Below are 19,874 nucleotides of genomic sequence, written 5' to 3'. Positions count from 1 at the left end.
CTCCCGGTCACCCCAGACAGGACCCTGGAAGACAGAGATGGACACTCAGCCACAGGCCCGCAGAGCCCAGGAAACACGTTTATTGTTCACGTGGCTCATATTGCTGTGTGCGGTCTGCGGTGCACGTGTGCCCAGCTCAGTGCAGGATCCAGAGATGGCACCACAGCCACAGGAAGGAAGCCCGATTCGTGCCCCCCCGCCGGAAGTGTGCCTGGCTGGGCGAGGCAAGGAGGTGTGCAAAGCTCAGGCTGGGGGTCTGCACCTGCTCAGAAAGCCCCCCCGAATAACTGCTCTGCATCACCCCTCGGTCCCTCCAGGTCTAGAGAGTCCAAGTTGGCCCCTTACCCACGGGCAACGCCAGTGTCCACCCGGTCGCTCCCCAGTGCCCCCAGCACGGTGGGAGGACACCCAAGAGGGCAGCTTGGTCCCAGAGATAGGACACTTTAAAAGTAAACAGAGAAACTGGCAGCTGCAGCCTGCTCACCACCAATCGATAAATAAACGAGTGAATAAATAAATGGCACACACAAACAAACACTGAGAAAGGAACACAGAAACCCGCGGCCTAGACGCGCGGAGACTGGACAGACGGCCCCGGACGTTCCTGGTGGGGGCCGAGCCCCGCCCCACGCGCAGGGGAGGCAGGCGCTGGGCCCAGGGGGCTTAAGGCACGTGGGAGGCCGCGGGCGGGTCTCTGTGCGGCCGCGCCACGGGTCAGAGGCTGGTGGACGACACAGACAGCGTGGGCGAAGAGGGCGGCGGGAAGTTGAGCAGCTCGAGCACGGCCACGCCTACGCTGCTGCGCCGTGTGAACATGCAGGACGCGGCCACCCACTTGTTGGTCCTCGGGTTGTACTTCTCAATGGAGTTGAGGCTGGAACTGCCGTCGTTGCCCCCTACGGCATACAGCCAGCCGTCCATGGACACCAGGTCGTGTGTGCTCCTGCCAGCAGGGCGGACGGGGAGAAGTAAGGGGCGAGGCTGGGGGTGAGGAGGGCGCAGGGCCGGGTGTGGGGCCGTAGCCACCTGAGGAGCCTCAGGGGGCGGGGCCTTGGGAGGTACCCTGGGGGCAGGACGGATGGGGGGGGAAATGAGCCGGTCAGGCGGGGCCTTGGCATGATGGGGGCGGAGCCTTGGAGCTGTCGCGGCGGGGCCCTGGAGGGGGAGACCTGGGAGGGAGGTGGGGGGACACGCCGCGCAGGGGTGAGAGCCTGGGACACATCTGCCGGGGTCGGGGGTGCAGACCGCTGTGGTGGTGACAGGTGCGGGGGCCGGCACACCTCCGGACGTTCATGGGCGCCACGCTCTCCCAGGCGCCCGCCCTGGGGCTGTATCTCTCCACGGAGTTGAGGCAGCTGGTGCCGTCGTTGCCGCCGGCCACGTAGAGCGCCCCCTCGAGCACCGCCACGCCCGCGGAGCTGCGCCGGCTCAGCATGGAGGCCACGGGCGTCCAGGAGCTCACCTGCGGCGGAGGGACGGGCTGGGGGCAGACCCACCACCAGCCTCCCTCCGTCTCCACGTGCAGGACTCTAGTCCAGGGTGGGGTGTCTGTGGGACAGGGTGGACGTAAAGGGATGACCCTCCGGGGGATGGGGGTGGCCAGAGAGCGATGACCCGAAGTAGCTCTGGGGAAGGGGAACGTGTGATTGGGGTGCTTCGCACCTGGGGCTCATACTTCTCCACGGTGGCCAGGTGTGATGAACTGTCATAACCGCCCACGGCATACAGGTTCCCATCTACAGGGAGGCAACACACCCATGGTGCACCTGCTGTGTGCGGGGGTCCCTGGGGTGGGCGCTATGCGAAGCAGTCACCCACCGAGCATGGCCACGCGCACATATCGCCTCCGGGTGCTCATGGCGGCGATTGACGTCCACGTTCCCGTCAGGGGGTCGTAGCGCTCGGCACTGTAGACACCAGGACGGCCGCTGACCTTGAGCAGTGGCAGAAAGGCAGTCCCGGCCCCAGGACCTGCCCTCCCCCAAGGAATGACTACCGTTCCGTGCTAGGCGGTCACGGAGGCTGACCCCAGAGTCCCACGGGAGCAGGAAGCAGGGCCTACTAGGTGGACACAGGCCACGGGCTACCTGGATAATGCTGGGCAAGTGTCCACCTGGGCCCAGCCACTGGCCTGGTGGGAAGGACGCCAGAGAAGAAAGAAGGGGCCACCGGGCCAGCCCAGATGAGGAGGCACAGGGGACCCTGGTGACCTGACTCAGGCAGGGTCCCCCTTGGTTCCCCTCAGGCAGGACCTCTGCGGTCCTGATGCAGCCACACCTGCTGAGCCAACCCTGAACGGCCACCCGGCCCTGACCCCAGCCACTACCTGTTGAGGCAAGAGGCCCCATCGTAGCCACCGGCTGCATACAGGAGCCCGTGCAGGGCAGCCACACCCAGGCAGCTGCGCCTCGTGCCCATGGACACCTCAGGCTGCCAGGTGTTGGTCACAGGGTCGTAGGACTCTACGGTGGCCAGGTCTGAAGTCCCATCGTAACTAGGGGAGGGGTTCGCTGCTGGTCAGGGTTGGCCCAGTGGGCACATGCCAAGCCCCTGACCCGAGACCACCCCCCACTCTTACCCGCCCACGGCATACAGCCGGTTCCCAACTGCCGCCACGCCCACACGGGCCCGGCGCGTGGACATTGAGGCCACCACATGCCAGCGGTCAGCGCGTGTGTCGTACGCTTCACAGTCCCCGTGGATGGCGAATAGGCTCCCACCACCTAGGGAGGGGGAGGTGACAGGGCAGGACAAGGGCCCAGGGACACAGTGGGCTCGGAGGCTCCAGCACAGCCCGAGGCTGAGGGCCTGGAGGCTCCAAGGGCAAGTGCGGCAGTGACTGGTGAGTGGGTCACACCACGGTGGACGGGAGAGCAGGTGTGGGGTGAGCGCAGGACGGACACGGCATGGGGTGGGGGGTGGGGGGGCTCGTGCTAGGCTTGTGGGTAGGGACACGGGGCAGGGATGGGGGACCGGATGGGACGGGACAGGTGGGCGTACCCACAGCGAAGAGCACAGGGCCGGCGCCCTCACAGCGCCGAGGCCGGGTGCGGCTGGTGCCCAGGACGCCCCTCTGCTCGGGCAGCAGGTGGAACTTGAGGGCCTCAATGAGTAGGTCCTTGCAGTCCGGGTGGTGCCGCACCAGGCTCTCGGCGTCCACGTGGCCCAGCAGGAAGTCCCGGCTCAGCAGGGGCAGGCGCACACACTTCATCAGCTGGGGTGTGGTAGCAGGCCTGCCACGGTCAGGCCTGCTCACGTGTCCTGGACCCTCCTCAAGACACGCGCCTGCATCACCCCTGTGGGAGCTCTGGGCACACAAGAGCCCAGGCACGCCTGATCCTCAGCCACTGCATTCCCTCCCAAGCACCGTAGGCCCCCCAGGGCCTGGCCTCACCCGAGGAACGTGCTGCCTCCGGGTATCCACGTCGTGCTTGACCCAACTCAGGACGGCACGGTAGACGTCCTCCTCTGAAGGCACGTTCAGGCTGTCGCTAGAGACCAGTTCCAGCACCTGGGGGTGGGGACCCTCAGACCTGAGATCTGGGGAGGGGCTTGGGGACCCATGGAGCCCTGAAGGTGCCTGGGAGGGAGAGTCCAAGGGGGCCCAGTGTCCCTAGGAGGAAGAGCCAAGCAGGGTCAGGGGGCACAGACCCAGTTCCCGTGGGCCTAGCTCCACAGCAGTCCTGGGAATACGGAACCAGGCATGGGACACTGTAGGCAGGTATGTGACCAGAACAGGACAGTGTCAGGTATCAATGGTGATGGCTTGTGTGGGGTTAGAAAATGGGGGTGGGGGGTTCCCAGGGGATGGGTGGCGGGGTTGGAATTGTCGGTCAGAGACTGGAGATAAAGACTAAGGAGCAAAGGACCAGGTCTCATGGGCCCAGATGATGGGGGCCAGGGGGGCCAAGGCTGGTACTGGGGTCTGGCGATTGGGACAGGGTCGGGGTCCGAGTCAAGGTCCAGGCTGTGCTCCAGCTGCCACGTTACCTGCTTCAGCGGCAACAGCATGAACTCCTCAGTCTTGGCCACGTCCACGAAGTGCTGCAGCACGTACCTGTGTGCCGCCTTGAGCAGGTCACTGCACGAGTGTGTGTCGGCGAAGCCGCGGATGCCCAGACAGTTGGAGGGGTCGAGCTGACTCAGCAGGAACTTGCAGCAGGCGTCACGGACCCCGTTCAGCTGCAGGAGGCTGGCGGCCGGGAGCAAAGTCTATGGGGCAAAGGTGCGAGAGAGGGCCAGGGGAGCAGGGACAGAGAAATGGACGTGAGGACTGAAGGGGTGGCAGCGGAACAGGGGACGCCGGGGGCGTGGGGAGAGCGGAGACACAAGCAGGGTGGCGGTTCGGGACGTGGGGGTGAGGCAGCCTCACCTGCACGTTGCCTTCCCCCACCACGATCTCGGCCGTGTACGCAAACTGCACCAGCTGGTCCAGGGCCTGAGGGTCGATGTCGTGCAGCGTCACGTGCGTCTGACGGCTCTCACTCATCTCATCTGTGGGGACAGCAGGTCAGGCTGGTCCCCACCCTGGGAGAGCTGCAGAGTCCCCCAAGCGCCCGGACCCGATGGGGCAGTACTTGCTTGTGAACATGGCGTGGAAGTAGGGGCTGCAGGAGGCCAGCACCACCTTGTGTGCCCGGATCTCCTTGGCAGCCACGTGCAAGACGATGTCACACAGGAGGCCGCGCTGCCGCATGCGGCTCATGGCCACGAAGGCGTCGTGGTAGTGTCGCTTGGAGTTGTGGGCGACGGTGTGGCCCTCGCGGCTCAGCAGCTGCACTGCACCCTCCATGGGGCCCGTGGGCCGGGCCTGCCGGGGCCGGGCACGCTCTGCCTCGGGGCTGTAGGTGGGCAGTGCCTGGTCACGGTGTGCTCTGCAGGGAGCTGCTCACCCACCCCTGAGACCCTGGGCGGGGCCTGGGCACCCAGGAGGCCGCCCGCCCCCGGCAGCCCGAACCCGGTTTCCATCGAGGACCCACTCCCCTCAGGACCGCCCCTGCTCTCCGGGCGCCACCGCACTCTATTCCCTCGCATCCAGGGAGCCCAACTAGACCCTGCTCCAACTGCTACCAGAGTGAGGTCGGATCCCACGCCAGAGCCCGGTCCGTCATTGAACCTGTACATCTTCCTCTGCCGCGACCCCTGCTCAAGCACCACACTTCCCTCCACCCGGGGGCCTCCGTGAAGAACCCGGCTCTCTAGACCCTCCTCGGGACTAGGCTCTCTGTCCGTCGCTGGCAACCCTTCCCGTGCCCCCATCAGAGTCCGGTGTCCTCGGCACGGGCAGGGCATGAGGGAAGTGCACGAGGTGAAACTGGTCCGTACTGACCGGTGGCTCTGAAGCCCCTACACCGACCAGCAAGTGTGACCTCTCTTGACCGCCAACCCCCCCATCATTCAGACAGGCCGCCCGAGTCTTTTAACGGCGCAGCCGGAATTCAAGGGCGGCGGGAGGGGACAGAGCCTCCGGGAGCAGCCTCCTCGGGACGCCCTGCCCCGCGCCGAATGTGTGCGCGGGTAACGCAGGGGTCCTGGACCCTCCGCGGTCGGGCCGAGCCTGCGGGGCACGAGGCCGCCCCCTCCCGGCAGCCTGCCAGGGTCGGCGCGCCCCTCCCTCCCTCCTTCCCCCCTCCTTCCCCCCTCCTCCTCGGCCCTGGCCAGTCACGGTCCCCAGGCCCCCGGCCCACTCACGCTGCCGGCTGCGGCGGCGGTGGCGGCGGCGGCGCCTCGGGCGCGGGCCCCGGGCTGCCGTGCTCTGGACTTTGCGTCCTGCCGGCCGGGCGCTCGCTGCGCGGCTGCATGGGTTCGGCCGCCGGCCCGCCGCCGATCCGCGGAGGATGCACGGACAAGCGGACGCTGGACGGCTGGAGGACTGCTCGGCGGTGGCGGCAGGCTCGGCGTTCCTCGCTCCCGCCGCTTGGCCGCAGCCGCTGTTTCTCGGCGCCGCCCGCTCCGCCTCCCGCGCTCCCCCGAGGTTTCAGGGGCGCCGCGTAGCGCGCGAATCCTCCCAATGTTTCGGCGCTCCGTCCGCCTCCTCCTCCAGGAAGCCCCCCGGGCCCCGCCCGCCGCCTATCCCCAAGAAACCTCCCGGACCTTCCGCCCGCCTCAACTCGTTCAAGAAGCACCCCTCGCCCCTTCCGGGGCCCCGAATCTCCTGGGGGGCCGAATGGCCCCACGTGATGCCCCTGAGACCTGAGCCAGCCGGGGGCCCCGTCTGCCCTCCTCTCTCCAACCCCACGCAGGCCACTTTGCGTCTGGCCTTGATCTGGACGCTGGCTGCAGAGCGGGAGAGGGGTGGGGGTGCACGCCCTGGGCGCTGAGGGGTCCCCTGTCTTGGGATCTGGCTGTCCAGGCCCGCGGACCTCCGCCATTAGGACGAGTGGGGGGAGGGGAGTGCATAGGTTGGCTTCCCCACCTCCTTCCTTCCCCAAGGCAACCTTCCAGCCTCCGGGCCTTTGCACCTGCAGGCTGTTCCACAGATAGGGCAGAGCAAAAGTGGCTGTCCCTGCCCGGGCCGGCCTGGGGACTTAGGCAGATGTGTTCGTAGCTGAATTCCCAGCAGAGGACTCGCTGGACTGAAATATCAGCCATCCTCTTTCAGGGAGATTTGGCCAACCTGGTTTCAGTAACAGTGCTCGGGTCTGTCGCCTGTCTGCCCCCTCCTGCTCCCCCAGCGCAGGTGCTGTGGGGCTGTCCAGTGAAGTGGAAACGGCTCTTATCGTTCTGATCCTCATCAGAGTGTCATTTATCAATTCGCAAGCAGCTCATCTATAGCATCACCATTTCTATTTTCGTCTGTTTTTTCTACTAAAGATTATTGGCTTTTTATTATTGATTTCTAAGAGCTCTTTGTATAGAAGTCCTCTCTGACACGTTTCCCCCCATGCATTTTTTCCGTGGTCAATGCATTGACATCCTCACAGGCACGTGTTCACGGAACCCGGGGGGGGGCGGGGGGGCTATGGGCTGGGCTGGGCGAGGGTGACCCGGCCCGGCCCTCCCCCAGGTCGGTGTCGTTATTAGTGCCTTTTTTGGTAAACGTCACAGATTTGTGAGCGGAATGGCGGGATTCCGCCCTACGCAGTCCTGCCGGGTGCTGGAGCTCCGTCCGCAGTCTGTCCCTCAGCGGAAGCGAGCGGGAGCCGTGACTGAACCAGGCCTGCGCAGGGAGCTTTCGTCCCGCGTGCCACCCTGGGAGGCCGAGCGCCTCCCGCCCAAAAAGGGAGCTGAACGCGCCCTCCCGCCTGGATGCCGCCGCAGCCAAGGTTGGAGAACCTTAAAGCCACCTGGCGGGGCGCGGCGGGGCGGGGCCAGGGGCGGGGTTGCCTGCAGGAAGCGCGCCTGGCGCAAGGCCTGCTGGGGCCGGAAGTGGGGCGCACGCTACGGGCGTGCAGTTATGGCGGCGGCGTGGACCCGCAAGCGGTGAGTTGAGGCTCCGATCAGGCCTCCCGGCGGGTGCTTGCATCCAGAGAGGCTCCCCTTGCGCCTCTCTGTGTTCCTGGGGCGGCCGGGCTGAGGCACACCGGGCTGGCAGGGAGTCGTGACTCCAACGGCATGGCCCGCAGGCGCCTGGCGGAGCTGACGGTGGACGAGTTCCTGGCCTCGGGCTTTGATTCCGAGTCCGACTCGGAGCCCGAAGGAGCCCCAGAGGCGGAGACGCGGGCGGCGCGCGGAGCGGCCCGGAGCCCGGATGGGCCAGGTGGGAGTCCCTTGGCCAGGTGAGTGGAGCGTCTTCTACGGGCCGTGTGTAAGCAGAACCCACTTAACCGTCCTGGCCCGCCCCACCAGAAGGGTGCTGACCACACCTGGGGCCTCAGGACTGAGACCTAGGGACCTCTGACCTCTCCCCCATACCTTTCGGCTTGTTTATTCTTCCATCGGTATTTACGGAGTGACTGCTCTGTGCCAAGTCATCCCAGTGTTGGGAAATGCTGGAGAATAGTACTCATTTTGGCTTAGGAGCGCTTACTCGGCCTTGGATAAGCCACAGCATGTAGGGTGGTGGACGAAATAAGTGCTGCAGACAGGAAGGAAAAGCAGAAGGAGCTGGAGGAATAGGGAGCATAGGCGGGAGCTTCTGCGGCAGCGTTAGGTGGAGTGGATAAGGCCGTTTTAGGAAACCCGAGGGAGTAAATTGCAGCAGTAGGGGAAGAATGTCTGGGTGTTTCAGGCAGCAGGAACAGCAAAGGTCCTGAGTTGAGAGTGAGCCTTACGCAGAGTTGAGCATGGCTGTGGCAGGAATGCGAGGAGAGTAGTAGGAGGTGAAGCTGGAGAGACGGTGATGGGGCTGGATCTTGTAGACCGTTTATATGGCGTCTCAGTGCAGTTGGAAATTATCCTAGGGTTTTGAGTAGCGAAGTAACGTCGCGTGACATGTCACAGGATGGGCCCCTCCGACTGCTGTGCTGAGAGCAGGTTGTAAGCGGCTGGAGTGGACAAGCGAATTGAGAGATGATGCTGGTTTGAGAGGAGTCGTGAGACTTTTGGAAGTATTGATGATGAGATCTCGTGACAGGGTGCATGCTGGGTGTGAGAGGCAGAGAGGGTTTACCTTTCATGTGAGTACCTGGAAAGGGGGAGTCAGCGACAGCTGAGGTAGGCAGTGTGTGGGCGGAGTAAGTTCGGAGGAAGCTGCAAGTTCAGCGTTGTTTTGAAACACGCGTTGGGTTTGAAACACGTGTGCAGAGGCTGTTGGATGTATGAGTCCGGACTTTGGGGCAGAGAGAGATCTGCTGAAAACTTCCTCTCTGGCAATCCCCCGCCTTGGTCGTTGGCAGCTGCTGTGGAGGAAGCAGACTAAGCTTCATAGGTTCTCTGAGGAGGACGGGAAGCCCGATCCCCCCTCCCCACTTGGCCTTGGCCGTGCCTGCCGGTCCGACTTGATGACCCTCACCTTCTCAGCCGGCGCAGGGGCCGTGCGTCTGAGCACAAGGACCAGCTCTCTCGACTGAAGGACAAAGACCCTGAGTTCTACAAGTTCCTGCAGGAGAATGACCAGAGCCTGCTGAACTTCAGTGATTCGGACAGCTCTGAGGGCGAGGAGGGGCAGCTCCACTCCCTGCCGGACGGGCTGGAAGTGAGAGCCTGTGCACCGTTGGGCGGGGGCAGGGGCATATTTGTGGCCTCTGCATCTGGTCCAGTGGGGCCCTCTGTGTCTGGTGCAGGAAGCAAGTGAGGAGGAGGAAGACGAGGAGGGCAGGGCCCCCAGAGGACCTACGGGGAAGAGGAGGGATTCTGCCTCTGTGACCCTCGCTATGGTTGAGAGATGGAAGCAGGCAGCAAAGGTGAGAAGTGGCGTGGGCTGGGCCGCTGACCCCGCCCCAGCTCCCGCCCCCTTCCTTTCTTTCACTTATCTGGGGCAGTGCAGGTGGGAGGAGCCCTCTCTGAGCCCGTTCAGCACAAGAGAATCTCGCAGTTTTCCCTGCACGCTAGGAGGGATCAGAACCGCACTCTCTCCTTCATTCAGAGCCTAGGGCCTCCGCCTTCTCCTTTCTTCTCTGTTTCTCTCCGGGGCTCTCTGAAGTCTACTGTGGGCAGGACATAGTCTCTGTGCCTTTGCTTGCTGGTGGAGCCAGGGCCCTTCGGAGGGCCTTGCGGTGGTTTCTGCAGGGAAAAGAAAGGACAGAAAGGGAGAACTCCAGATACCACTTGGAGCTGGCCATTGTTTAGATCCCGGCTCCTCAGCCCCCCCCGCCGTGGCCCTTCTAGGAGGATTCTGGACTCTTCTTGTTCCCTGCACATGGCTCCGTAACACGGCTCCCACCTCTGCTCTTGGTCTGAGGATGTGGCCGAGCGTGCCTTTCTCTCATAGAGCAGATTCCTGGAGCCCCAGCTAGCTGCCTCTCGCTTTCCCCAGCACAGCTGACTGCTCCTCCAACATTCCGGGTCCTTCTGCCCTTTTAGCAGCACCTTACTCCAAAGCTGTTCCACGAAGTTGTGCAGGCGTTTCGAGCAGCCGTGGCCACCACCCAAGGAGAACAGGAAGGCACTGAGACCAGCAAATTCCAGGTCACGGACAGTGCTGGTGAGCTGGGGTGAGGGGACCAGGGATACAGTCTCTATGTTCCATTTTTTGTCTTGAGAGTGGCATCTCTGGTCCCCTCATTGCAGTGTTCAATGCTCTGGTCACTTTCTGCATCAGAGATCTCTTTGGCTGTCTCCAGGAGCTGCTGTTTAGAAAAGCCCCAAAGGACAGTAGCAGGTAAGAGGGAAGAGGGTGGCATGGGGAGGCGTGGTCAGGGCCCTGCCCTGGGGAAGGCAGGGGCTCTGGGACCTAGGGGCCCCCTCTAGACCCAGCTGGCACAGAGGGATGTGGAGGACAGAGCCAGGCTCTTTGCAGGGCTCTTGGGAGAGGCTGGACACTCAGGGCCCGGTGGGGGCAGCCCTGTCCTTCCTCCTTCCTGCCCAGGATTCCTCTAGGGCCACAGAGTGTGTGCTTGGCTTTGCTCCCCCGTCTTCCCTGGTCAGGATTCTCTCTTTTCTCTTTGAACAAGTCAAGTCTCGTCTGCTCTCCTTGCTCTTTGGCTGGTGCGAGTGTGTGTGTCTAGGCAGGGGCCCCATCCATGCTCGCTTGAGGACCTTGACTTTCGTGCGAGAGGTCAGTTGACTAGAGAAGGCCGTGGAAGGTTTTCAGAGGGGAGAGGGGAGCAGCCGACATTTGGCAGCTTGTGGGTTCCCCTGGGGCTCCCAGGAGCCTGCAGCCACGTGACCTGGAGGCAGGAAAGGCTTGGAGGGTCAGACTCACCCCGTCGCTGCTCAGAGGGAGAAAGAAGCTCCAGGGAGAGGTCCGCCGGGACCCCCTGGAGGGGAGGTGGAGGAGGCCGGGACTCGGGGATGGGAGGGCCTGGGCCTGGGGGGGTGGTCGGGGCGGGACTGATGCGGCCACGTGGGGGTGGCTGCCTGAGGGGACAGGGCAGCTGGCTGCCGGCGAGAGCGCAGGGCCACAGGCGGCGAGTGAGCGGGCAGCGAAGAGGCAGCGTGATTGGTGCTGGCGATGGCCGGGTGCGGGCGCCCGTGGGGGCCGCTGCAGTGGGGAGAGCGGTCACCACGGAGGACAGCGGGCTTGGGAGGAAGCAGCAGCGCCGCCTGGGTCGTGGGTCCAGGTGCCCAGCAGCCAGCCTCAGCCCATGGGGAAGGCTATTAGGGGCCCTTGTCCTTGGTTCTTCTGCACACGTTAGCAGGGTGAACAGACACTTAACGCGCTGAGTTCTGCAAGTGTTGGGAGGTGACACCTCCGAGAAACTTCTTAAGCGTCAGCCACTGCTGCTGAAATTAAGGTGTAAATGACTTGGTCTCTGTAAAGCGTATGTGGCCCGGGGAGCTCCCCGGTGGTCCAGTGGTTAGGGTTCGGTGCTTTCACTGCCGTGGCCCAGATTCAGTCCCTGGTCGGGAAGCTGAGATCCTGTACGCCGCAAGGGTAACAACGACGACAAAAACTGTATGTGGCCCAAAGGAAGACACAGCTCGTGCTGGTTGGCGATGCCTGGGTCAGACCTGGGGCTGCAGAGTGTGGGTGCCTGAGGGGTGTGGGGAGCTGGAGGCCAGGGGTCTGTGTGGGGGCTCTGGCCCTGGGCTCAGACGGGAAGGATGGTCAGCCCTCTGGCCGGGTGGGGTGGCCTGTGGGGGACTTGGGGCTCGGTGGTACCCCTCCTTAGGCGTAGCTGTGGGCCACCCTTGAGAGAGTCCTGGTGTGTCTCTCGTGTTCATCCAGCTGGAAAGGTCCCTGAACTCATGGGAAAGATGGGGGGGGTGTCTCACCCCAGGGCCCATGTGCCCTTGCGTCCTGGACACTGTGTGTGTCCTGGACGGGACGTGGCTTGGGGCACATCCCTGCCTCCTGCTGGCCTCCTGCTGGCCTCGTGTCTGAGCTGGAGGGTGCGGTCTCCCTGCAGGGTGTTGCAGCCATCCAGCAGCCCGCTGTGGGGGAAGCTCCGGCTGGACATCAAGGCTTACCTGAGCTCCGTCACACAGGTGCAGTTCTGGGGGGCGGGGCCTGCCGGGTCACATGGGGGCCTGGCTGCATCCACCGGTCCAATCCTTCCTCGTATCCTGGGCCTCGCTGACCTCTCCTGCTTCCCCAGCTGGTGGCCTGTGTGGCAGAGGCGACAGTAGTGGCGGCCATCCTCCAGCACGTCAGCAGCTCCGTGCCCTACTACCTGACCTTCCCCAAGCAGTGCCGCATGCTGCTCAAGGTGCGCTGGCCTCGGGGCAGCCCCACTGCCGGCTGGAGTGCAGGGGGCATCTGTGCCACCCCATGGGGTTCTGTCTTGGGGGCACACTTGAGGCAGCACAGCCCAGTCATGCGAGGACGGGCTCCCCTGGGGGGTGGGGGGCAGCTTTCTGGCACCCACGTACGTACATGCGCTGGACAGCAGAGGTCAGTTTTCACCGTACGGCCTTCAGGAGGGGTGGTGTGCTCTGGTTTCGCTCCTCTGCGATTGAGCTCTAACTCGGGGAGTTCCCCGGGGCGCTGTGGGAAGGGCCGTCTCTGGCCGGGCTTGGGGCGGGGTGGTGGGGCCGCGGCAGGCGGTGACAGCTCGCCTCCACAGAGGATGGTGGTCCTGTGGGGCACGGGTGAGGAGACGCTGCGCGTGCTGGCCTTCCTGGTCCTTGTCAAGGTCTGCCGGCACAAGAAGGAAGTCTTCCTGAGCCCCGTCCTCAAGGTAGTGGTGCCCCCGGCTCTTCCACTAGGGTCTGGGTTGAAGGTCTCGACCTGAGGGCTGGGCAGGCTGCCTTTGTGGTCGGTGTTTCTCGCGGGTGCTGTGACCCTGGGCAGACCCAGGTCCTCGTCATGGCTTCCTCCAAGAGAAGTGGGGGACGGGATGGCACGGGGACAGGAGCCCTTGGTCCCCCTGGGGCTCCACATGGAGTGACCTGCACAGCTCTCCCCTCAGTGGACGAAGACATCAGACATGGAGAAGGGCGGGGACCCTGCTGCCTGGCTCTAAACCTGAGGTGGCCTGCCCTGCACAGGACCCTCTGGAAGCCCCTTGCATCAGCCTGGCGGGCAGCTGGGGCTTCTCTGTCTCCTTCCCTTCTGGTCCGTCCACGCCCCTTGCCCGTTCCCACGGTTATTCATGCTGCAGCTCCCTCCTTCCTGGGTGTCTAGGCTTCCCCATAAGACCCTTCCCCTCGGCACTGCAGACTCTGCCCGGGACTGGTGGGCTGAGCAGCAGTGGGGCCTCGAGAAGCAGGGCCGTGCAGCAGAGGGGGGTCTGCGGCACACGTGGCTGGGCTGTGGTTCCTGCTGAGGCCAGCTCTGAGGGAAAGGCCCGGGTGTCTGCAGGGGGCTTGGAGCTGGGTGGTGGGGGCATGGCGCCCTGGGAGCTCAAAGGTGGCTCTGACTAAGGTGTTTCCGGCAGCAAATGTACATCACGTACGTGAGGAACTGCAGGTTCACCTCCCCCAGCACCCTGCCCCTCGTCAACTTCATGCAGCGGACTCTGACAGAGCTGCTGGCCCTGGACGCTGGCGTCGCCTACCAGCACGCATTCCTCTACATCCGCCAGCTCGCCATCCACCTGCGCAATGCCATGACCACGCGCAAGAAGGTGGGCGGGGGCGGGGGCGGGGCCTGACCCACTGCGGGCGGGGCCTCCTGCGAGAGGCAGCTCAGCCCCTTGGTGGCGCCAGGGTCCTTGCTGGTGGGGGCTGTGGAGTAGGTGAAGGGGACCCAGGGCTGACCTGGGTGGACTGCACTCTGCCCAGGAGACGTTCCAGTCAGTGTACAACTGGCAGTTCGTGCACTGCCTCTTCCTGTGGTGCCGCGCCCTCAGCACCGTCTGCCCCAGCGAAGCTCTGCGGCCCTTGATCTACCCCCTGTCCCAGGTTGTCATCGGTTGCATCAAGTGAGTCGGGGCCGGGGGGTTGCCCCAAGGGCCGAAGGAGGTGGGGCCAGGGTTACATAGGTGTCCTGGGGCTCAGGGCCAGGGTTACACAGGGAGAAGGTTACAGGAGGCTGTCCTGGAGGTCAGGGTAGGGTCGGGGTTGTTCACAGATGGCCAGGGGCCTCCAGGTGTGGTGTCTGTGACTTGGCAGCACCTGAGGAAGGTCTGGGCTGAGGCTGTCCATGGCCTTGTCCCCGACATCCCAGAATCATTGTCAGCTGGGCCTCTCGGTTGCCTGTGACCTGGTACCTTAGTCCAGGACGCCGCACACACGTGCATTCTGGGGACGCGGGGTAGAGGGGGCTGTGTGCAGTTTGAAGGGATTTGGGCTTATCTGCCTGGACATCGTGGACGGAGCAGGTTTGCAGTGACCTGCCGCAGTTGGTTTGCCTATGAATATCGGTCTTGTTGGTCTCTGGGGGCAGAGACTGGCGGAGCCACATGTGGCCAGCAGAGGGCATCCTTGTCCTCCTGAAAGGAGAAGAAAGAAAAGTTTTGCTGTCTCACGTGTTAAAATGAAATTGAGTCGTTAGCCAGGTGGGGTGTGGTCCCCCCGCCACCTCCCCGCCACCGTAACTGAGCAAGGAGGCAGGTCCTTAGAACTGCGACTTCGGTTGGGGCCTTTTGTCCTGCTTTTATCTGTCTGAGGCTGGTGTGGCCGCTGACCCTGCCGGGGAGGAGCCCTTCCTAAGGTTGGAGCCCAGTGGGTGGGGGTGGGGGGGTTCAGAGGCAGCTGGGCCAGGCGGCTGAGGCTGGTTTGGGGGTCTCCGAGTCTGGGGTCTCTGCTCACTCCCGCCTTCCCACACCCCCAGGCTGGTCCCCACTGCCCGCTTCTACCCGCTGCGCATGCACTGCGTGCGCGCCCTGACGCTGCTCTCGGAGGGCACGGGCACCTTCATCCCGGTGCTACCCTTCATCCTTGAGGTGAGCGGGTGCTCGGGGTGGGGGGGGCGGAGGGTGCAGGAGGGAAGACGCCTCCTGCCGCGTGTGGCCAGACCACTCCTCAGCTCGGTGCAGCTCTCCTGAGTGCTGGCTCTTTGCCCATAGCACACAGGTGTTGTGAGGGCGTTACTCTGCACGGTGCCTGCCCGATGGGCGAGAGTGGCACCGCAGGTGAGGACAGCTGCTCTGCTGGGCTGGCCCGAGGGCGCTGGTTTTAGGGCACAGACTGGGGTCGATCTGGGTGTTTGCCCAAGATTAGAGTGAGCGGCGGAGCTGGGCTGGAAGCCCCGTCTGATTCCAAAGCTGTGTTCCCTTTGCTGCCTCTGTGCACGTGTACCTGTGTGTATACGTGTGCACGTAGCTTAGGTAGGGAGAGGCTTCAGTCCAAAGGCTAGAGATCCACTAGGGCCGGGACCAGGCTGTGGGGAGGCGATCGTGGGTGAGGAAATAGCAGTGATGGTGATCCTGTGCAGGAGGGACCCTTCTTTGTCTCCAGACACTGGTTCTCATGGCTCCCTGGCCCAGTTTCAGGAGGGGGACAGCAGCAGTGTGTAAGGGTGTGGCCTGGTCCTGCCCCATTGGCCAGGGCCCTGCTCTAGGGCAGAGGGACTCCCTTGGGGACCAGAGATCTGGAAGGTGGGCAGACTGTGGGGGGAGGGGTGGTGTCTGTGAGGCCGCGGGGCTGGCACTGTATCTGGCCACTTGTCCTTGGTCTCAAGATGGGTCTCCAGAGACCCAGGGTACTGGGGTGGGCAGGCTGGGCTGACGGGTCCTTGGGGCAGATTTTCCAGCAGGTCGACTTCAACAGGAGGCCGGGGCGCATGAGCTCCAGGCCCATCAACTTTGCTGTGATCCTGAAGCTGTCCAAGGTCAACCTGCAGGAGAAGGCGTACCGGGTGAGCGCAGCCTGCAGAGGGGTCCGGGGACGCCCTGGGTGGGGTCACGGCAGGATGTCGCAGGGCACCGAGGCCAGCGTGCGGGGTGACTGGAGGTAGATGAGTGTGGGTGGGAGAAGGCCCGCTGCCCTCCAGGCCTGAACCTCCAGGCCTCCCGGGGCTGGGGTAGCCTGGTGAGCCTGAGCCCGAGTGTGGCTCCGAGGTCTGAGCTCCCCTCCGCCCTGACGCCGCCTGCTCCCTCGCTGCCTCAGGACGGCCTGGTGGAGCAACTGTACGACCTCAGCCTGGAGTACCTGCACAGTCAGGCCCACAGCATTGCATTCCCCGAGCTGGCGCTGCCCGCTGTCTTGCAGGTGTGTGCCCCCTGCCCCCCGCCCGAGTCCCTCTGTGGGCCCAACCCCTCAGCAGACCAGACCGCCTCCTGACGGACTGGCGCCCTCGCTTGGGGCCAGAGCAAGGCAGCCCTGTCACAGCCGCACAGGGCCAGTGGCAGAGCCTGGTCAGCTTGGGGTCTCTGTGCTGGCACCACCTGGCAGCTGGGTCCCCGGGGCCGTGGTGTTGGGGTACATGCCTGGGTGTGGAGCCTGAGGAGGGCGCTGGCCCGGGTGCATCAGGAGGACCCCGGGACCTGTCAGCCCCCCTCTAGCCTGCAACAGCCCAGGGCCCAGACCAGCCGTGAGGGCTCCTGGGGGTGTTGGGGCTCAGCAGGCTGGACCGCCCCCGGCTCTAGGTTGGGCTGGTCTCACTGCATGCTTTCCCAGGTGCTCCTGGGCCGGGTGAGGAGGTAGGAGACGTTAGGGGGTCATAGGAAGCCCTGGCCGCCCACCTCAGCTTTTCTTCAGGCGACATTTGGGGTGGGATGGGGGGGTGTCTTCCCTCTCAGAAGCCCCTTGGAGATCCGTTTACTTTCAGCCTAGGTGTTTCTCATTTCAGGGCGGCCCGTGCCCATCTGGCCCTGGTGGGGAGTGGGGCGGGGTCGCTCAGACATAGGTGTGTGCGCGTCGTCCTCTCTCTGAGTCTTGGGGAATCACGGTCTAGAAGAGGGTCAACAAACGTTTTTGGTAAAAAGTCAGATGGTAGATATTTTAGGCTTTGCAATCACAGGGTTTCTCAATCCGCTCAACTTTCCCGCAGAAGTGCAAAAAAATTCACAGAAACGCAGGAAGGAACGAGTGTGCCGTGTGCCAGCACTTTATTTACAGACAGGCAGCAGGCGGGATGTGGCGTGGAGGGTGGATCCATCCTGCCCTTGCCCACCCCTCTGCCTGGCCCACGGGGTTGGTGGGCATCCTCCCGTCAGCTCTTCGACCCCCACAGGTCCCTAAGGGCTGGGCCATAGAGTCACGCAGCCCCCCCGCCGCCCCCCCCACACTTGCACTGGGGCTCCCCCCACCTCAGGTGCGTCCCCCAGGGCTCTGAGACACAGGAACCCATGACCCGCCCCCGCCTGCCTGCGGTCACCACTCGGGGGGTGCAGAGCGGCCTTGTGCCTGGGGCTAGGCTGAGCCCCCCTTCTCCTGCAGCTGAAATCCTTCCTCCGGGAGTGCAAGGTGGCCAACTACTGCCGTCAGGTGCGTCAGCTGCTCGAGAAGGTGCAGGAGAACGCAGAACACGTCCGCAGCCTCCGCCAGAGGGTCTCCTTCGGCGTGTCCGACCAGCGCGCAGTGGTCAGCTGGGGGCTGGTGCCGGGGCCCGGGGGACACTGGTCAGTGTGTGGCTGAGGTTTGGGGGTTTGCCTGGGGTGGGACATGACCCTGGATCTCCCTGCACAGGATGCCTGGGAGAAGCGGACCCGGGAGGAGGGGACCCCGCTCACGAAGTACTACAGCCAGTGGCGGAAGCTGAGGGACCGTGAGATCCAGCTGGAGATCAGTGGCAAAGAGCGGGTACGGGCGGGGGTGCGTCGGGGACGTGGGCTCGGCTGGGAGGCCGTCAGCAGGGCTCGGTGGCGCTGCCCGTAGCCGCCCTCGCTGCAGCGCGTGCTGGCGCTGCCGACGCTCTGACGGGGCGGATGGCGGGCAGAACCCGGTAGAGTCTGGGGGCTTCTCCCACGACCCTCAGGTGGAGAGGCCCCAGGGCCGTGCTGGGGCAGAGGCTGCTGCCCCTCAGGCCTGACGGGCTGGGGCTTTTGGGGGAGCGAGTGCTGGGCTGACCTTGTCACCTAGGCCAGCCTGTGGACACCAGGAGGGCCAGTGGGGAGGTACAGGAAGAGCTCTAGCTCTGTGTTTGGGTCTGGGCCTGATCGGTGGGTGCATGACATTGTGACCTGAGGGGACAGCTTCGTGCCAAGTGACGTGACTGTCTGCATCCCTGTCCTGGTGTCAGTGTGGGCAGGCCATCTGTTCTGGGAGTGACGGCTGAAAATGAGGGGAGGAGGACGGTCGGAGCCTGCAGCTCTGACGTCACTTAGCGGGCCTCCTCACTGGCCTGGTGGGGCGGCTGTCCAGGAACCCTACCCAGTGATGCCAACCAAGTGTCCCAAGTGGCCAAGCAGGGTCCTTGCGTGGGGGGGTGGGCTGGAGGCTAGAGGGGCTCACGGGGCAGGAGGGCGCAGGACTGGGTCTGGAATGTGAGTCAGGCTTGGGCTTGGGCCGTGGTTTGGGCTGTGTCCGGTGGGCAGGCAGCCCTGAGAGCCCACCCTCACCTGCAGCTCTGGGTCCCTGTCCTTCCAGCTGGAAGATTTGAACTTCCCAGAGGTAAAGCGCCGCAAGGTGGCGGACAGGAAGGATGAGGACAGGGCAGAATTCAAGGACCTCTTTGAACTGGACAGTGCTGAGGATGAGGACGACGATGACGCCGCCCCTGACTTCCCAGAGAGAGGTGGGGCCTGGGGGAGGAGGGAGCAGCTGGGCCTGGCAGGCCTCCCACCTCATGGAACCAGAGGAAGGACACTTATCCCTCCTCTGCCTCTCCTGCCTCGGGGCTGGCTTTGAGGTGGGGGCCCCCAGGCCTTGGGTCACCCCCTCCCACCACCACCTTTCAGGCGGTTCCCCTCCCACTTGAATAGAGGAGACCTAAGGGAAAGTGGGGTCCAGGGCTGTGCTCCAGCCCCCATCCTGCCTTAGCTGCCCCTCTGTGCATTTGCTGGTGGGTCCACCCCCATGGGCTCTTGTGCTTGGTCCCCAGGGACGCCTGGGTCCCCGAAAGCTTGGCAGAGGGTGGAGGAAGTCAGCGACTCAGAGGGTAAGTGGTTCCTGAGAGTGCGGGGTGCCGTGGTTTTTGAGCCCATCTGTCTGGAGCCTGAGACTGTCATGGGGGATCCGGTGGGTGGGCAGGGCCATCGGCTCTAAGCTGGGCCCACGCCCCCGCCCCCGGGGACGCTGGGCCAGCTGCTCCATCCCCGCTGGCTCTGGCCCCCAGCAACAGCAGCAGCGATAAATTAATTAGTGCTGTGATTAATTAGTGATGAGTAACCTCCCAGGCTGGCGGCTTCCTGATAAAGCAGAATTTATGTAGCTGTGTGCTCTCCCTGCAGATGGAAGCCCAGACACAGAGGCGGGGCCGGACCCCCAGGAGCCCTGGCGGCTGGCCCAGGGGCCGGAGGACGAGCTGCAGGATCTAGAGCTCTCCGAGGACGACTGAGGGCTGCCCCCCTGGAGCCTCATGGGGGGGCTGCTGCGTGGTGTTCCCACCTCACCAGGCAGTCAGGTGTGCTGCTTCCCGGCTGCGGCTGAGCCGAGGCCCTGGGGTCCGTGCCCACGCAGGGCGTAGATGGTGGATAGGGCTTTATTTTTACAACATAAGAGACCAGAAAGGACCAAGTGCTGTTCCAAGTCTTGGAGTGGCGGCCATGGGGACGTAAACCACCGTGGGGCTGGCCTCCTGCCGCAGCTTATGGTGGCGGGTGAGATGCACCTACCCCACGAAGGAGGCTGACCTGGAGCGGGGCTCTGTTGGTGTGCAGTCATGCCGTGGGCACGGCCGACGCTGCAGGGCCTGGGGTGCGCCTGCGCCTCCTCTGTCTCTGGTTTGTCTGCAGCTGCCCAGGGTGCAGCGCCCCCGCCCCAGGCCTGGGTTCGGTCCCCGCGCGGTCTGCACCGGGCTCTGCAGGCGCCCCCAATGAGTCTTTGGAAACTCATTCTTTTCCTCTTAAATCATGTGTTTTCGTTTTAAAAATTGTGTTTTTGCATCCAAAACTGAAAGGAGGATA

General features: G+C 64.2%; 2 protein-coding genes across 4 annotated transcripts; one reads left to right on the top strand and one right to left on the bottom strand.

The window, feature by feature from the left end:
• Positions 1 to 8: 8 nt before the first annotated feature.
• On the bottom strand, positions 9 to 6,456 carry KLHL17 (kelch like family member 17). Of its 2 annotated transcripts, none has more exons than XM_082615256.1 (12): positions 5,692 to 6,456; positions 4,582 to 4,841; positions 4,373 to 4,494; positions 3,991 to 4,212; positions 3,395 to 3,511; positions 3,001 to 3,307; positions 2,579 to 2,723; positions 2,327 to 2,494; positions 1,819 to 1,907; positions 1,663 to 1,736; positions 1,281 to 1,462; positions 9 to 943 (listed from the first exon to the last, which is right to left on the bottom strand). In XM_082615256.1, exons 1-12 carry the CDS (start codon positions 6,369 to 6,371, stop codon positions 715 to 717), a joined length of 2,595 nt encoding a protein of 864 aa, XP_082471382.1. In that variant the 5' UTR covers positions 6,372 to 6,456; the 3' UTR covers positions 9 to 714. The 2 variants fall into 2 exon arrangements, with proteins under 2 accessions (XP_082471382.1, XP_082471383.1); XM_082615257.1 differs by having other exon boundaries at positions 3,001 to 3,214.
• A 665-nt stretch (positions 6,457 to 7,121) lies between these two features.
• On the top strand, positions 7,122 to 19,840 carry NOC2L (NOC2 like nucleolar associated transcriptional repressor). 2 transcript variants are annotated; one of them, XM_082615266.1, is made up of 19 exons: positions 7,122 to 7,422; positions 7,566 to 7,718; positions 8,902 to 9,076; positions 9,165 to 9,284; positions 9,907 to 10,024; positions 10,111 to 10,201; positions 11,892 to 11,970; positions 12,081 to 12,191; positions 12,549 to 12,662; positions 13,362 to 13,550; positions 13,708 to 13,847; positions 14,699 to 14,810; positions 15,611 to 15,724; positions 15,976 to 16,077; positions 17,248 to 17,391; positions 17,497 to 17,610; positions 18,397 to 18,544; positions 18,851 to 18,907; positions 19,200 to 19,840. In XM_082615266.1, exons 1-19 carry the CDS (start codon positions 7,397 to 7,399, stop codon positions 19,304 to 19,306), a joined length of 2,214 nt encoding a protein of 737 aa, XP_082471392.1. In that variant the 5' UTR covers positions 7,122 to 7,396; the 3' UTR covers positions 19,307 to 19,840. The 2 variants fall into 2 exon arrangements, with proteins under 2 accessions (XP_082471392.1, XP_082471391.1); XM_082615265.1 differs by having other exon boundaries at positions 7,329 to 7,422; positions 9,904 to 10,024.
• Positions 19,841 to 19,874: the final 34 nt, after the last annotated feature.

This window comes from Mesoplodon mirus, assembly GCF_964341445.2.
Source record: "Mesoplodon mirus genome assembly, chromosome: 3".
Lineage (NCBI taxonomy): Eukaryota > Metazoa > Chordata > Mammalia > Artiodactyla > Ziphiidae > Mesoplodon > Mesoplodon mirus.
Note: the sequence above shows the minus strand (reverse complement) of the source record. Positions and strands in the feature narration are given on the sequence as shown.

Excerpts from the sequence above, each read along its gene's own strand:
- KLHL17 (XM_082615256.1), bottom strand. The coding sequence starts at position 6,371 with ATGGCGGAGGTCCGCGGGCCTGGACAGCCAGATCCCAAGACAGGGGAC. Across the intron at positions 3,512-3,990 it reads TGCTGTTGCCGCTGAAGCAG|GTGCTGGAACTGGTCTCTAG; the intron begins GTAACGTGGCAG and ends CCCCACCCCCAG. Across the intron at positions 2,724-3,000 it reads CCCTGTGCTCTTCGCTGTGG|GTGGTGGGAGCCTATTCGCC; the intron begins GTACGCCCACCT and ends CCCCCTCCCTAG.
- NOC2L (XM_082615265.1), top strand. The coding sequence starts at position 7,397 with ATGGCGGCGGCGTGGACCCGCAAGCG. Across the intron at positions 12,192-12,548 it reads AGTGCCGCATGCTGCTCAAG|AGGATGGTGGTCCTGTGGGG; the intron begins GTGCGCTGGCCT and ends TCGCCTCCACAG. Across the intron at positions 12,663-13,361 it reads TCCTGAGCCCCGTCCTCAAG|CAAATGTACATCACGTACGT; the intron begins GTAGTGGTGCCC and ends TGTTTCCGGCAG.